The sequence below is a fragment of the Accipiter gentilis genome, chromosome 13 (assembly GCF_929443795.1).
Source record: "Accipiter gentilis chromosome 13, bAccGen1.1, whole genome shotgun sequence".
Taxonomy (NCBI): domain Eukaryota; kingdom Metazoa; phylum Chordata; class Aves; order Accipitriformes; family Accipitridae; genus Astur; species Astur gentilis.
In genome coordinates this window covers 19,790,930-19,807,909 of record NC_064892.1, presented here as the reverse complement: position 1 = coordinate 19,807,909, position 16,980 = coordinate 19,790,930, and the positions used below count along the sequence as shown (strand labels likewise).

At 36.5% G+C, this 16,980-nt stretch overlaps 1 protein-coding gene across 3 annotated transcripts in view; it reads right to left on the bottom strand.

Annotated features, from left to right (window-relative positions):
- Positions 1-16,980, bottom strand: part of DACH1 (dachshund family transcription factor 1) — a 366,571-nt gene that overhangs the window by 20,379 nt on the left and 329,212 nt on the right. For 2 of the 3 annotated variants that reach the window (XM_049815997.1, XM_049815998.1), the window contains 2 exons: positions 14,397-14,540; positions 13,861-13,929 (listed from right to left, as the gene is read on the bottom strand). In XM_049815997.1, the coding sequence (XP_049671954.1) occupies positions 13,861-13,929; positions 14,397-14,540 (213 nt within the window). Of the gene's footprint in view, positions 1-9,849; positions 9,917-13,860; positions 13,930-14,396; positions 14,541-16,980 lie in introns of all 3 variants that reach the window. The other variant, XM_049815999.1, reaches the window with a different exon arrangement.

The window sequence follows — 16,980 nt, the reverse complement described above, 5'->3', positions numbered from 1 at the left end:
CAAGTAGAAAAGTGTAGCAGGTATTGAGCCCGTCTGTACACCAGGAAGCTGAAGAAAGAAATTCAGTGGAGCTTTGGGGTTAGGAAGCTGCCAGAACCTACATAAATTAAATAATCCATTCCCCATTATTTTATCTTCAAACCTTTTAAATGTCATTATGCAAGGTATTTTAATCAAACTGGTTATGTTTATGTCACAGTAACAGAATCTAGAGTCTATGTCAGGTCTTTTTTACAAAAGCTGAACACATAGGGTCAACTTGATATGTGAGGGGTAATCATATCAAATCAAGTAATAATCAAATAATGCTAGGCAACATATGTTGTTGTATTTTCAAAGCTGTGTCTAACAAATAAAAGACTTGAAAAGACTTATACCAGGTGCACTTTGTCATTACCCTGATATTCACAGAGGTTAGCCATCAGTCTGAGCAAGTGCAGAGCAAGCACAGATGATGTGTTACATATATTCTGTTAGCATGAAGTTCTGGGACATAAATCCTACCACCGATATTCAAGTGGGTACATTCGATCTAGTTTTCCATAAGTCTATACAATGAGAGAGCGTGAAGGAACATATAAAAGGGAGGGCAAAAACGTGAAGGGCAGAATGAAAATTTTAGTTCTTGCAAGATTTAAGTTCAGTCTCTGATCTACCACAGATTTCCAACATATCCATGATCAAGCTCCTTAGCCCCTCTATGATATAAAGATAATTGCTTTGTTCTGCATCACAGGAGTATTTCCTGATGTGAAGATTAAATCCATTAAAGATTGCAAAGTTGTCCAGATATTACAATGATAACATTTCTACTAGATTTCCAGTTACTTCTGACACAGCTCAAAAGAATTTATCTGAGACAGACCACAAGGCTGAAAGCTGGAATCAGTAAAAGAAATAAATAAATCTGTTTACTAAAACTTACATTCATGCAGAAACATTATAATCGATGAAATATCCTCTGAAATAAATAACCGTAATTTAAGAGACTATTTTTGGACTAGTTAATTTTGGTAGATTTATGAAATTAGTGTTTTCTCATGAATAATCTGTCCTTAAACAGTTTTTCAGAACTATTATGCACAAACATGCTTTCCTTCACCTCGATGCCTGATTTGGTTTTCTGTTTCAATATACATATTTACACTAGAAATTGAAAAGAATTATACACTTTTAATAAATGAATTCTCTTGAATGTCTGCTGAAGACCATCTTTACTTCTTTACTTACTTCTTCATACAATTACTCTTGCAAGCTTCCCAGTAAAATTGAATTTTATTTTTTTTTAAACCTAAAAAAAGGAAGCAGCTATGAAAAGATTTTAGTATTGAATGTAGAGAGAGACAGCAAAGATTTTTCAAAGAATGGAGAAAGTACAATACTACTCTAAGGCATATTAACAAAGTTCTGGGTTGGCATATCCAGGGCCAGCTCTCTACTTGGCCAGAGGGCTGCTCTCTGAGTCACATATGGTAAAAAAATCAGCTCTTTTTGAAAGTCAGTGAGTTTGGGCTTCTTTAAAAAACAAAAAGCGACCACAATTTATTTTCCACATCTCACATTTTCATATCTCAGTCAAATGCTATGTAAAATACAAGCTAGTCCACAGATAACAGGAGAGTGAGATCTAGAGAAATTATCCCATGAATGTTTGTGTGTTTCCACTAGAAATGCTAGAAGAATAGTGGCATAGGCATTCCCTTTGGAATTAATGTAGTAGTAAATATACTTTTATTCAAAATACATAATAAACTATAAATTTCCATTTAATATAACTGAAGTCAAGAATGTAATATGTTCAAAGGTGTTCTAAATGAACAAAAAGGGCTTGATTCAACACCTGGTATGATTTGAATCAGCCTTCCATATCCTGTGTGGCTTCCAGCTGCTGCTCCAGAAAGTCCTGGATCTTCCATAGGCATGATTAACCTTATGAAGATGTCTCAGATGCCCTGGAGCATCTCAAATGGCACTAGTCATCTACTTGTGGACAACGAAATCACTTTTTAAATAGTGTAAGAATTAATGTTAAGATAAGAATATCTTAACTTCTCTCTGAAAATCTCTTTTCAGAGTTTCAGACATGCAGGGATAAGATGGGAAATTGATGATGACCTGCTCTGGTAGATTAGCTCACATGGCTTGCTAAGAAATTTTCTTTTCTTCTTCGATGCAGGCAGTGGCTGACAGTCAAAAAGGAATGCTGAAGAGGATGGCCACTTTTCATATTTAACGTTTCAAATCTGATTGAACTTGAAATTCAAGATTTGAAATCAAATCTGGACTTGATGTTTCTCTTTACCTACCCAAGCTGTAGTACCTTTCAGGACAGAGACATGGATCTCGTCTAATAGACTTCCTCCTCTGTGTGCTAAGTGGATAAAGTAACTTAGCAGCTACTAGTTCGTACTAGTAGTTCTCCAAAGCACAGTACTTTTAGCAGAACTGAAAATTATTACTGTTAGTTTGGCATAAGACTTATCTCCCTCATGCTTCACACAACAAGTCACAACAAGGGAAGTGCAACTATCAGAAAAAATCTCAAACCATTAAATATTTTGAGGTCTGTTGATGGTGAAGTCTTAATGATTTCATAGAAGAATGAAACACTAATATTGACAGATGAAGTTCCTTTATAACGGGATGATACACAAACATCAGGCATTTTTTTAATCTCTATAGTAGTTTAAAAACCAAATGCCAAGAAAAAGTCTTCTTTATGACACACATTACAGCTGACATGATGCCACTTTCCAGCACTTGTCTAAGAAGTAGTAAATGTGGCTGAGGGAATTAAAAAAAAGAGAAAAAGGGACAGCTTCCTACACGGTGTAGAGGCACACACTGATAAACAGCTTACAGTCAGCAGATCTAGCTTCCCAACCAACCTAAAGAGGCACAGGATTATAGTTCAGTTGTGAATGAAGTAGAAATCTGCTTTGTTTATATCTGTTTCATGATAGGCTACAGAAACACCATTTCTATACAATGAGAAATTATGCTGATGTTGTTGTTTTAAACAATTTTTCATCCTGGTTTAAAAAAATAAAGTCTTTTAGTTCTTTCTCTAGAAGGGAAAAAGTGATTTGTTTTTCAGCTGATGAGACTATGCTAGAAATGTGTGCTTCCCCAGCCTGCTCAGGTTTTAGTTACCTTCTGAGGGAGAAGACGAAGGGAACAGAGTACTTATGGGAAACATAAATAGGCAGAATGATGGCTTGCAGTGCCTGTCTTTCCCAGATAGCAAGACAACTGGGGTGACCTAGGGAGCCTGTTAGGTAAGAATTAATCCATCCTATCCTTCCCTCTTTGAATAATACGAACATGGAGGAGGAAGTGAGTAAGAGAAGAACAAAAATGAAACAAGTCAAAACAATTCTATATCAAGTTTTAATAACTTCTTCGGTGCACAATGTGTTTTATTTAATATTCTTATTGTCCTGAATTTTCTCACTTGACTCTGTTCATGCTTAGTCATTAATTTTACACATAGTTGCTTTACAAGTGCACTGAAGTACCATGTTGGAAGAAAGCCTCTGATTGATTAATCATTTATCTCAGTAGAAAAGCTATGAACATATTTGATTTCCAACAGCTTTGTATATATTGCAATAGATAGCAATTTCAAAGAAAAAGTGGAAAAGTTTTTATGGAGGAGTATAAGTGTTGAATGAGAGGGCTCTGAAAGAATGTTTTGCAACATATGTGTAACTGTTTATTAACTCTATGCCCTTCCTTTGCTCTTTGGGTGATAGGTAACAGGATTATGTACCTTAAAGTTTAAAGGTGTAGCTAACAACGACCTACAAACACTATGAAACAATCATCTATTTATAGGTTACTGCCTGAAATCAATACCACCTTCTGTTTAAGTTAATCAATGTTGTCTTTAATTGATTAGCTTGGGTTGAAAACCTGCCAAAGTGCTGGACTCCTGGGCAGGGGGATAGGGGACATACTTATTACTGTTTGGTTTCCAGCCATTGTAAGATAATTTCAGTATTTATTCATGGTCAAGGAAATATGAAGCAAAACAAATCTTTATTGTATGGTTCCTCATTAAGGATTCAGATTTCAATGGTAAAAGACAGACAAACTCGCAAGAGATGTCATAAATGTCTAATGTACAATCTAGGTTTAAAATTTGAACTATACTGGATTGTCTGCCAAGCCATCAGTAAAACAAATGTCTTTAAAACTTGTGAGCTGGTAAAGCTAGTAAGGCTTATTCTTCTTAGGGGAAATAAAATAAAATATTTAAATTAGCATACAAGGAGAGAGACCAGCGCTTTCTAAAAACTGTAAAAACTAGAGAACCTATTTTCAGAGATATACCTTCTGCAACAGTAATGAAATTCAAGGTGGTGCACACAGATTAATGCTGTTATTTATTATTATGTATATAATTTCACTGAAGTGCATAGCACTGTACAGATGAATAATAAGTGCATGACCCTGACATTAATACAAGGCGTTACGCACTGCAGTCAAAAAGCAGCTGAAGTTTAAGGCACTAATCAGAAGTAAAATGAAGCATTATAAGTATGTGTTACTGCAAATAGTAACAATGTTTAACCAGCAAATATTTTAGGAAGACTGAACAAAAATAAAATAGAATCGGGTGGACTAACCAAAAGGAGCTAGTAAAACAGCTCCACTAAATGTCACTGAGGGTTAGACACTAAACTTCTAACAGTTTTCCCCCTTTAATACAACCACTAGGTCTGAAAATTTTCTTTTCTTTTTTTTTTTTTTTTTGAGCATAAGAAAGACAAAGCAGAAGAGCAATGCAGAAAACACACTATCCTTCAGCTTCTAAAATTGAACAGTGCATGGGCATACGCTTTCACCAATGCATCAATTTGTTTGACAAACTCTGGCAGGCAGAGAAGGATCAATAACAAGACAGCAGACATGACTCCCTAGTGGGTCACCACAACAGTTTTGCTCCATTCTGTTGTCTTTTTCACACTTTTCTGGCAGCTCAGATCACTACTCTAGAGGCTTTAGAATAACCCTAAGGAGGGCAGTCACATTACAGAGATGGTCCCGTCTTATGTCTGCAGTTAACCAAAGCTGTAGAGACTGAAAGCAGTTGTCTTACTGAACTGCAGAAACCTGAAGAACAGAAAACTTAAGGAAGGAACCTGATAATCAGACAGGTAAAAAGAAAAATGCAAAATCTATCTGTCAGACTGCTGAAAATCACACTCTCACAAGACACGGTATTTCACAAACATAGACAGACATTCTTACTGTTTGTTGACCCCTAAACTGAAAGAAGACTTTTTATTGACAAAGCAAATGGAAATTATTAGGTTCTTGTTAAAAAAAAAAATCTGGCCTAATGGAATAACAGGGTAAGAGGCCTAAAAATCATAGAAAAGTTCATCTCCAAAAAACCCCAGTCCACTGTTTTGTCATTGCTGCTTCACAGAACGTTTTTATATTTCTCTGGGTCTAGAATAGTCAGCTGTTTGTTTCCATAAACAGCCCAGCTAAGTAGCAGATGTTTCCTTGGGCAGTTATTCAATATATCTAGAAAAAAAAATCCCTTTGCCTTCCAGGCTTCTGACAGCTTTGTTTCCAGCTCCTGACTTCTTTTCCCTGATGAAATGTTCAACCTTTATAGCAGGCCTGCACAACAGGTGGGCCGTGGGTCTCTTGCAGCTTGAAAACCCATTTGTTTGGCCCATCAGCTGCTGAGAAGCATCATGTACTGTTTGATTTGCCCAGCTGCCAAGAGGCAGCAACAAGATGTCCAGCAGAAAATGCGTATCTCCTAGCTTGTCACTGATCCCTTAGAATGCATGTATCTCCTAGTCAGCCACCTGGTCAACCAGCAAACACAGAGCTCCAGATCATACACAGACATTGCCTCACAGGTCAAAGAAGTGGCGTAGTAAGAAAGATTGGGGATATTCAGAAGTAATATTTGGCGGGGCGTGGGGGGGGTTGAAAGAGAGGTGAAAGGAAAAGCAAGGATACAAGGGAAGCTGAAACAGTGTTGAAATGGGGTGGCAGAGAAGAAGGAATGTCACACGGGGAAGCGAAAGTGTATTTTCATTCTGAAAATGACCTGATACATCCATTTGAGAATCCTGGCTCTATACTAAACCTAAGCACCTTTCTGCTAGAAGTCCCATGCAATAATAAATGAGTAACAACAAATCCATAGTACTTACTAAGCAGCAAGAAAAATGGAATAACTGATAAGCAAGTGTCAATTGAATAAAAATGTAGAATTTACACGTTGAGATATATATATATTTAACACTTCTAAGATGTTTTAATGAGAAAAAAGGCAAGAAAAAATGGTAAAACGTATAAAGAATCAGGTGCTTTGCTTTTCTTGGGTTTAATCGATTAATACTGTAGAGAATGTATAACCATTGGTTTACATGGCATTATACAGACAGATGACCTCGAGTTTGAGGAGCTATGGGAGCAAATGAAATTGCTTTTGATTAAGAGGAAGGGAGACATAGAGAGGAACAGACAGAAATGCAAAGATAGGAGATAGAAGCCCTGGGAGAAAGATGGAATTATTGAAGGGACTCTACAGAAGGATAATGAATAAAAGAAATGGACTTGATCCTGGTCATCACAGTTAATATCATGGGCAAAATAAATGAAGGAAAGACTACAGAAAAGACATTTTAGTTAAATGTGCTGCAAGAAGAACTGATGTTGCCAGAAAAGAGATGTCCTGTCACTTGAGGACATTGAAAACTATTTTTTAAAAAAAATATTGGTTAATTTGAGAGTAGTCTTGCACTAGAAAATGTGTCCTGTCTATGATTAGCAGCCAATAGTAATCTTCTTTAATTCTACAATCATAAGCTCATATAAAACTTAAGATTTAGAGAAATTAGAACAAGTCATCTGATGGAGTTGGAATTGGAAATAAAGACAGAAAATGTGACTAGGAGGAGTGACTAAGACTGGCTAAACACATGGAAACACAGAAACCAGGACACTAGAAGACACTGTGAAAGGGAGCTAGTAATAAGAAATAGTGGGCTAACAGGAACTGAGACTGAAGTTGGGGGACTAAGTGATTTGGACTGACTAGACAAGAACACGACTCAGTGGTTGAGAATAGAAGGAAAGATGGGGGACAGAACACAAATAGGGCAAGAAAGTCAGGTAAAGTCATTTCAAGTCTTTTAGAGGGAGAAATATTGACAAGTAACTGGATATGCAGCATATGGATAGAGCATTATGAGCCAATATCTGGAGACGTCTGATTAACAAGGATATTAGCTGATTAACAAGGATATTAGCTGTAAGAAGTTAAAATTAGAGGCTGGAATTATGACTGGTTATAAATAGAAACTTGTATTGAAAGGTGAGACAAAAAAAGAGGCAACAAAGAGATTATAAAATTTGGAAATGGTTATTAGGACTGATACAAAGGCCAGAGACAAGGAAGAAACATGAATGAGAAAGCTTGATGAAGACACTGTTAAAAGTGATACAGGTTGCAAGAAAAATGAAAGGAAGATTCTGTGCCCAAGAGCGTGAAATGTATCCCATGATTGTTTGTCTTTATCTCCACAAGTATCTGTAAAACCCCCATGGCAAAATGGTCATTCCTTAGACTGCACTACTCATAAGGTATTACAGTTTATCAGTTACTTTGTTAGCTTTATCACTGTGAATCTAAAGATTCCAGTCCTTAAGGTTGTCAGATGTCATGTCACAGTGAAACTTCTTTGTAGTTTACTGTTAAAAAGAAAACCCTAGAAAATGGTTAACTAGGACGTTATTCAAATGGTTAAGCAAAACACTCAACTGTTAGGAAATGCTAAAATTAAGATTTAACATATGAAAGAAATTGAGATGATCATTCACACCTCTTCTGTAAAGCATGATGTCTAATGATGAAAGTATTATATATAAACCAGGTATTATATAAAGCATGAGAACATACACTGAGCACCGAAGATAAAAGAAAATATTGGAAAGATATCCATTTATTCAACTACATCCTTGTCCCCCGCACTGAATGAGACAGGGTACTGTGAAAAATACAGTATCTAATCATATAATTAAAGATTATATCATGATGCATACACAAAGACGGTTGAACAAAGGTGCGGAAGACAACCTTAATTCTACCATTTCCTAATTTTGGAATGCTTGACTTTACAGCCTTGATAATAGCCTTTTCCAATATCTCATAAGAAATATCATCACACATTTGCACATGCTTTTGTCCAAGATTTATACAACAGAAATGGAACTGTGCACACACGCTTCACAGAACCACCAAAAGTTCCTTTTCAATGTGGAAGTCCTTCAGATAGCTATCTTTCAAACACAAATATAGCAAGAAACAATCAAGGACTATCATTTGCTGATATTATTGCACTGATTTTGCTTGTAGAAAAGTAGATAAAACAAGTTTCGAACCAACACAGAAAACAATTTAGGTTAGGTTTTCAGGCAAATGACTGAAGCTGTATCTAAGCAATTTTTATTAATGTGGAGGGCAGCTGCAGGGCAGCTTTCCCCTAGTACTTAGGCAGCAAAATGCACATGCTAGGTTCTTGGTGTGGGCAAAGTTAAATCATAATTTCCTTCTCACAATTCCTCAGTAGCCTTCAGAGGCCTTACAGGTAACTTCATATGGGACTATGCAGTCAGTGTGCTGAGTAGCAGTTGCCTTCTTTCTCTATTCCTGTATCTGCTCAACATCTCCATTTTCTGCCTTGTCCTTTCTGGGAGGGAAAAAGATGGCCCTGGAAGCTTTTATGTTCATGGCAGCTGAGTGGCTCTTCTTCTTACATCAGAAAAGCATAGTCTGAAGCCACTTAGCATTACACTTAACTGTACTGTTAATATGAGCCTACAGAAGAGATAGAGAACTAGAAAAAGGCGAGAAGAAAGAGTCAGTGGGAAGGGGCTTAGAAAGCATAAGTTTGTTTTGCTAAGGGACGGGGAGAGTAAGGTAACATACTCATTTGGAGAAAGTCTAATAGTGTGCTAGAAGATAAAAAGAATATTTGCAGCAGAATAAGGAAATGAGGTATGAAATTTTGATTGATGGACAAAAGGAACAAAATGTGCACTAAAGAATGCGACTGAAAGAGTGGAGTAGGACGAGAAAGTTTTGAGGACAGGCAAAGGGCAAAGGGTCTCTTGGAACACAAACAGACATTGGGCGAAAAAAAAAAGACAGGCCTGAGAATTCATGGGAGCTTAACAGGGTGAGAAGACTTAGGAGAAAATGATGGAGCTGGTTTCAGAAGCAGCTGGAATGATGGCATGTAGAAGTTGCAAATTAATTGGAGAAAAGCAGAAAAGGTAGAGGATGAGGCAATTGCTAGAAGATAGGAAAGAAATGGAGAAGACATTGCAGAAATGGAGAAACAAAATAGCAGCCTGAGAGAGAGAAGATTTGGTTAAGCTTCCTGTTCTTATCAGGATAGTTTTGGGAGAAAAGCACAAAACAATGTGGTAGTGATTTGGGAAAATGAAGACATGACAGGGACACCATATGAAAAGAACAGTCAATGGGGAAGACAGCGCAGAAGTAGAATATATTTAGAGGAGTTCAGATAATGCATAAAGGGAGTGGTGTTTAAAGGGAATGAAGATGAATGTACAGGACTTGGCAGGGAAGATATTGGGAGATAGAAAATTGAGAATGTAGGATTTATAGACAAAAAGAAAAAATAATTATGTAGGCAGACAAATACATGGTAAGTAACTAGATGGGGAAGAAAAAGTCAGTGGAAATAAGAAAGTAAGAGCGGCAGTAAATGTCATTGTTCTAGTGCTTAGTAAGAGGTCTGGTAACAAAACAGTATATAAAAGTCAAACATTATCTTTGTATGGTACCTTTTTGTGTGGGATGAGGGGGTCTTGGGAAACCGGATTGGGAGCTAGGCATAGGCATCTAGTGAACCTACAATATGTATGGAGAAGAGGATAATCTGCTTTATTATTATTTTAAACAGAAGCAAGAAAGAAAACATTTAAAACCAGTGCCTACACCAGTTCCTAATAACTTAGTATCTGTTTGTATCTGTTAAAAAATATGAGACCCATAACTGGGTTATTTATTATGATTATTTGTTAGCATTTTATGGATATTTCAGCAAATTGTTATCTACCCAGTATTTAAAAAACCCAAGTCCAACCCTAAAATATCCTGTATTGCTTCTTTTTATAGTCTTATATTCAAATTTCTTTTTATTATCTCTCCCATTTTACAAAAGACTTTACATGAACTAAAAGTGAATCTGAATGAGTGCTACATGATGAAAAATAGAACAGAACATAACCCCCTTATTGACAAATGCAATTATCTTTTATACTTAAATTAGTCGTATTCCTTACTCACAAAAGGGATAGTTAAAAATATCAACATTAAATATAACTTCAAGTTGACAAGTATCCTTTTATTTATAATGAATAGTAGATAAAAATCTTTATTTTAAATTCTGATTTTCTTGTAAAATATTTTCTTAAATGCTGAAATTACACTTGGTATTTCAATTACTTCACTTCCCCACAGAATGCTGCAGCTTTCTTACTTTTGTTTGCTTAGTTATACAACTGCACAGCATGCTTAATACAGTAAGTTGAAAAAAAAAAAATTAATGATTGTGTATAAAGAGACTATTGACCCAGACAAGCTTTGATACTGAGATACAGGTATATTTTTGAGAGGAATAAGAAAGGCATAAGTATTTCCCTAGTAAGTATTTTTTCCCAGAACCTGAAACATGAGAGAGATAGTATTATATTCTTTGTTATGGAATATATTGTATATTCTAGATAATAATTCTTCTATAGTGCATACTAGAGTATACAAAATATCATTTACAGATAAAATGTAAGGCCATAATTGAAATTTTGCAAAGTTGGAAAGCCATGGTCTTTGTTGCCCCAGTGAAAATTCAAAAAAGTGTTGGAAAAATCCCAGTTTCACCTGCTGGAAAGCTTTTGTAGACTTTTGCAGCTAAATTCTCCAAGGACCTCTCCTGTACTGAGCATGCTTTATCCTGGTGCTGCAGGAATGAAGCAGTTCTTTCCCTGCAACTCTTTCTCCTCACTCGTGAAACAATTGCTGTGCTAAATATTGAAATAAGAACAGAGTGCTCTCAGTGCTTCCCTCCCCGATATCCAGGCAGATGCAGAAGAAGAAACGGAATGTGTACTGAGAGCAGTAGGGAACATGAGCTCGATGGGGAGGTGGGGGGAAGCAGAGAATACAGACGGAGATGTGGTACCAAACAGGGAAGGCTGGTAACGGGGAATGTCAGTGCAGCTCTCAAAATGACTGGACAAGAGGAGGAGGCAACAGGAAGGGTCGGACAGAGACGGGGGCTGGGGGTCACTGAGAGAGAAAGAGCTTGTAATTAAAGGAATAATCAGGGTGGCATGAAACTGAGTTCAGACAAGAACGCTGAAAGAATGTGAAGTTAGGAAACAAGAAACACAATGTAATGTAGAGCAAGGGAAGAGTGAGGTTAGCCATTGACAAAAGATGGAATTGGAGCGAGGAAGAAGAAACTAGGAGGAACTGGGACACAGACACAGGGATACATGCTACATAGAGAAGGGAGTTTATGGTGAAAAGGAATCCTCCTTCAAATGTTGGAAGTGAACACAAAGAGTCCTGACACTTAGCATTACTTGCCTGCTATTAACTATTTCTTGAACTATTTCTGAAACCTGTCACCCTGTAACAGCTGATCCACAATGACAACAAGCTCCTACAGTTACATTTGTGCTGTAGGGCTACATATTGTGGTAGATCTCAAGTTCTGAATAATTGTATGATGATTAAGCTGAATATATGAAACTATCAGAAATGACAACTCTATTTCTTGCTTCTTTTTCCCTTTCCTTTAAAAAAAAAAAACCTGTTTTAATTATATGTTAAGACTGCAAAGTAGAGACAGGAAATGTCAGAATTAAGGTTGCCTTTGCAACGTGATCCAATATCACGATCAGAATATATCATGGTCCAGTCTTCAATTAAATAATCATCTGTGGATTTTTTCTCTAACCTGCACCACCTTGGACAGATGAATCAAGGAAAAGTCATCATTACTGAGAATGTTGCCTATAAGTCCTTGATTTCATTTGTTGCAGAAATGGAAATATATGAAATGAGCATAAGTAGGCAGAGGATAGCTGGAAAAGAATGGATAATCATGGTTAAAAAGCTATTCCTATGTAGTTTGGGATAAGTCCTTTACAATACATACTTCCAAAATACTCAGTAATTATGTGTTGCTCATGTTATAAATATCCAGCTTGGTATCTCAGCCCATAAGCAAAACTGAATTCAACAGGAGTAGTGATTTGAATACATTTGCCAAAAATGCAAAGTATCCTGAAAAATTAGGTCCTCAATACTTGAAAGGTAAGCAATTCGCCATCTTAATCTGTCTGTGACTCCATTTCCCAGCTTTCAAATTGGAATACTCCAAACTTTGCTTCCTTGCAGGAATGCTCTGAAGATAAAGTATTTAATGTTTGCAAAATGCTCAGGGACTGCAGTGACCAGTGTAACAGAATGGCCTCCCAAGAAATTAGAGGTCTGTCTTTGCACCAAACAAAATAACAAAACAACTGGATTATAACAAAATGACAAAATGACTGGATTCCTAATAAATTAATTATGTCAAATGATGCTTTGAATAAGGCATACATTTGATGGGAAGGAAAGCAGGATTCTGGAATAACAAACCTCAAAACATGTACCCACTTCCCAGGCAACGGTTAATCTGGCATATTCCAACTTCTGAGATATTGACTTTGCAGACATAACTTGCTTTAAATCTAAATGGTTTTGTTTATATATATGGGTTTGTCTTTCATAAGAACTTATTGCCTCTTTTGTATTTGTTTATATGCTCAATACATTAAAAGCTTGTTGACTTTTTATTCTGTTGTTACAGCCTCCTTGTGGCACACCAGTAACAACTCTTTAGGATTTAGAAAATGTGATTAAATAACACACAGATGTCAAATGATACTGTTAAGATGATTGACTCCGAAATGCAAAATAAAGGCAATTGAGAGCGATTACTGGAGCTAATCATTTTAGGCTTGCCTCTGAAAAATGCACCTTCATTTACAATTGATAACAAATGCTATTTTTACTGTTTAGTATTCACGTAGGTAGATTTAGCCTGTTGACTAGAGAAGACATTATAACATAAATACTATCTTAAAAATTTGCTCTTTACTAATATCTTGCTGTTTGCAATATATATATATACATTTAGATTCACAGGGGAAGTTAATATGGCTCTCTTTAGTATTTCATGTATAAATTTACTCAGCAGATTTGTTTTATTAAAATGTAAATAATGGGATATGGTAAATGAAAAATCCAAGAAGGGAATAAACAGATTATTTATCGTTAATGCTCAGAGTAGCTTATTGAAACACACCTTTTGGTAACTGCCACTGAATATTAGCTATGAAATTCTCATCACGCCTTGAATGTTACCCACTAGGTTTACCCATTTGTATAGCTAAGAGGCTCAAAATGTTTCAAATATACCTTTAAAACCATTGTTATCTCAAATCTAACTATACATATTCACAAAAACTGCATTCAGTATGTCTGAGATTCAACCCAATATTGCTTCAAATTAATTATTCTTCTTTAATTGCTCTGTATAAACAGAAATGACCTATTAATTTAAAGAAAATCTATCAGCACTGAATGTATTCTCTCTTATAAACAAGCAAGATGAACTTGACCTTGTTTGAACTTGTTTTGATGTGGCCCAGATGGTAGGCTACATGCTTGAATAGCAGTCTAAAGCTGAGGAAAAACTCATATAGCAAGATCTAGATTTATAGCCTTTTGCAAATTCCTACCTTGTATTGTCCTTTCAGCATCTGTTCTGCCCCCGCTGCGGTCAGCTTCTATCTCTGGGGTCAGAGAGTCTAGAAACATAGAAAGGTAAGACTGACACATATTTCATTTGATTCTTATAGCCCTTTTTACAACCTGTTACTCCAATGCTGAATTACAATACAATCAACCTTTGTCAGTTTTTTTAATGTTGAACAATGACTGGAGGCCAGGACAATTTTTTGTTAGACTAGGAAGATTAATGAGCAATAGATTTTTCAAGCATAAAGGGGGGGAGAAAAAGAAGAAGAAAAAAAATTGACTTCTCAAGCTAATAATATAAAATTGTCCTAGTTTGAACATTCTCTCCAGTGAGTTTATTTGCACATACTATATAAAGTAACAAAACAATAAAGAGAGAGGCATCACTTGAGCGAAGGAAAGAAAAAAGATTTTCTTTCTTTTCCTTTCCATTATGTTACAAATTTTCAATGTAACAAGCTTCTTTTCGCACTTAAATTGGAAGTTAATGACACAGAGGCAAAAATTGGCTTCTTACCATTTAGGACCCTGAGACTATCTGTTGAAGCTGCCTGTTTCAGTGTCTGTTCTGCTTGCTCCCGTCGTTTAGTCTCAAATTCAAGTGCTTCCTGTAATTTCCTCTTTGCCTTCTTTTCCTTCTTTAGCCTTTTCTGAATTATTGCTAGGAAAAAAGAAAATCAGTGTACTCAGATTTGGATCTGAAACTTCGCTATAGGATTACCTATTAAGAGTCCCGAGAAATGCTACAACTGCAACAGTTCATATAAATTGATTAATTGCATAATACCAATTTAAATTACTTGAAATTTGCTGGAATCACACTGGAATATTCTGAAAGCTACTGTTCTATACCATGGTATTGAAAACGGTAGGTGATATTCAGCTATAGCGTATATTTTTTTTATGAACAGATGAGAATCTGTGAATGTCCAAAGAAGAAAACCTTGGTACCAGCAAGCAAATGTACTTTTTTGCATCACCTGATGTAGATAAGCCTCTGTCTCTGGAGGTGAGGTGTTTTCTCGCGATTAAGTCCACCATTTTGCTACTGCCCTTAGCACACAAGCTAGTATAGACATAGTGAAGAAGTTCTCACCTGCCTGCAGCTTCTCTCCCACAAGAGGGAGATCTGGCTGCCCGGGTGTCCGGGCTGCAGGAGGGGCTCAGCCCCCCCCGCGCCCCCGCTGTGGTCCTCACGCCTTTGGGAAAGGCCCTGAGCTTTCTAACTCCTCTCCAAGCTGCTGCTTCCTGCAAGCCATCCGACCTCTTGGTGCCTGGTCCCTTCCCCGGATTTATTTCTTGTCCACATTTCCCTTTGTCTTTCCCTTTTCTCTTTCTTGCTCTCTGTTGGGTCCTGTCCCATCAGCCAACTAACCCTGAAGAATGAACTCACAGCAAATCCTTTACGGGGCTGGAACTCCCAGCCAAGTAAATATTACTTTGCTTTGTCAAATGTGAGGGAAAATATTAAGAAAGGAAGGAGTATTTTAAAATTAAGCATTAGAAGGCCCTAATTTAGAAAAATGTTTTCCTTGTATCTCTTCAGTTCAAATTTTACAAGGAAAAGTATTATAAGAGCAGGATGAAACCTCACCACAACTTTCTTTTCCATGTTACCAGTGACTCACAACAACAAAATAACACTTGCATGATCCCTAACTGAAGGAACATATCACAGGTCACATTCCTGATGGAAAAAGACAATGTGAACTAATTTTCCTACTCAATAAAAGCCAAAGTGAGTCTCTAAAGAAATCATGTAAAGTTGCAGAGCATATCATTATCTCCCTCACCAGGCCCCAAGCCTTCTTACATAGCACATTTAGGGTTTTCAGGAAAGTGCATGTAAGAAGTAAGATCTTTCTCGTAAGATCTTCAGGGATAACCTTTTCCTGGAGAGTCTGTTATTTTGACACTAACTAAGCAACTATCTACTAAACTGCTCACCAAAGAATTCTTTACACACACTAAAAGAATTACCCTTACCAAAACCAGATACTAGGTGATACGAGGTTTGACTGCCAAGATCTATCTAGACCTGCATCTCACTCCAAAGTAACCTCCGGTACCTGCCTAGGGATGAATGCTGGGAAAGGTAAAAAAATACTTCCACCAGTTCATACTCCCCGTTTCCAGTAGCCTGTGATTATGGTATCTTTCACAAAATGCAAATGATGAAACTTTTAAAGGGAATCGTCACTGTTTTTACTATTTAATGTATATGTTAAGAATAACCACTTTTGGGTTGGATATTTGTGTTGCTATACAGAACTGTTCAGACACAAAATTAATATAAGCACATTCCCTATAGTCAGAATAGCTACATAATTTACATGCAAGACTTCGGAATTTTGGTCCTTTCTCATTTTGTATAGTACCAACTACTTTACAGGCTAATTAGCTTATACTATCAAAGAACATCTAGTATCTATACAAAGGCTAAACTAAATACATTTTGAATCATTGCATGGTTTTAATGTTTTCATTATAAGTACTTTGAAAGTGATTGCAATAAATGAGAAGGAAACATATGTTGCTTTCTGAATTAAAATGTCATCATGGCTGACACATTGTAGATGTGACTACAGCAGTCAGAGCCAGAATTAGCAAGCCCTTACTGTGTAGCTGCTCACAGAAGAGATATTATCCTACTTTCACCAGTTGATCAGACACATCCTACAGCCTTAGGAATCACTAATTGGAGTATTTACAAAGAAGGAAGGAGACAATACAGTAAATAAGCAGCTCTGTAGAACATACAGTAGCAGCAGTGAATTTAATGTTCCAAAAAACGGCAAAAATATTCAGATGTGGACACTAAAGAAAAAGATATTTGACTTGTGTTAACACAACAAGCAAAAGATAGATGTTGCCTAATGCTGAAGATCCCATTCACCTAATGGGTTTTGACCTGTATGTGACACAGTGACTTGTCTTTCTACGCTTTAGCTTTCAAGTGTATTTTAGTTTTTTTCATACGGTAACTCTTAACAGGGATATGGTACACTTCTCCCATCTTGCTCAAGCTTCCATTGAGACATGTGAAACTTTCTTTAAGACATGACACTTGCTGTCTGGAAAACTAATAGTAGCTAAAGCCT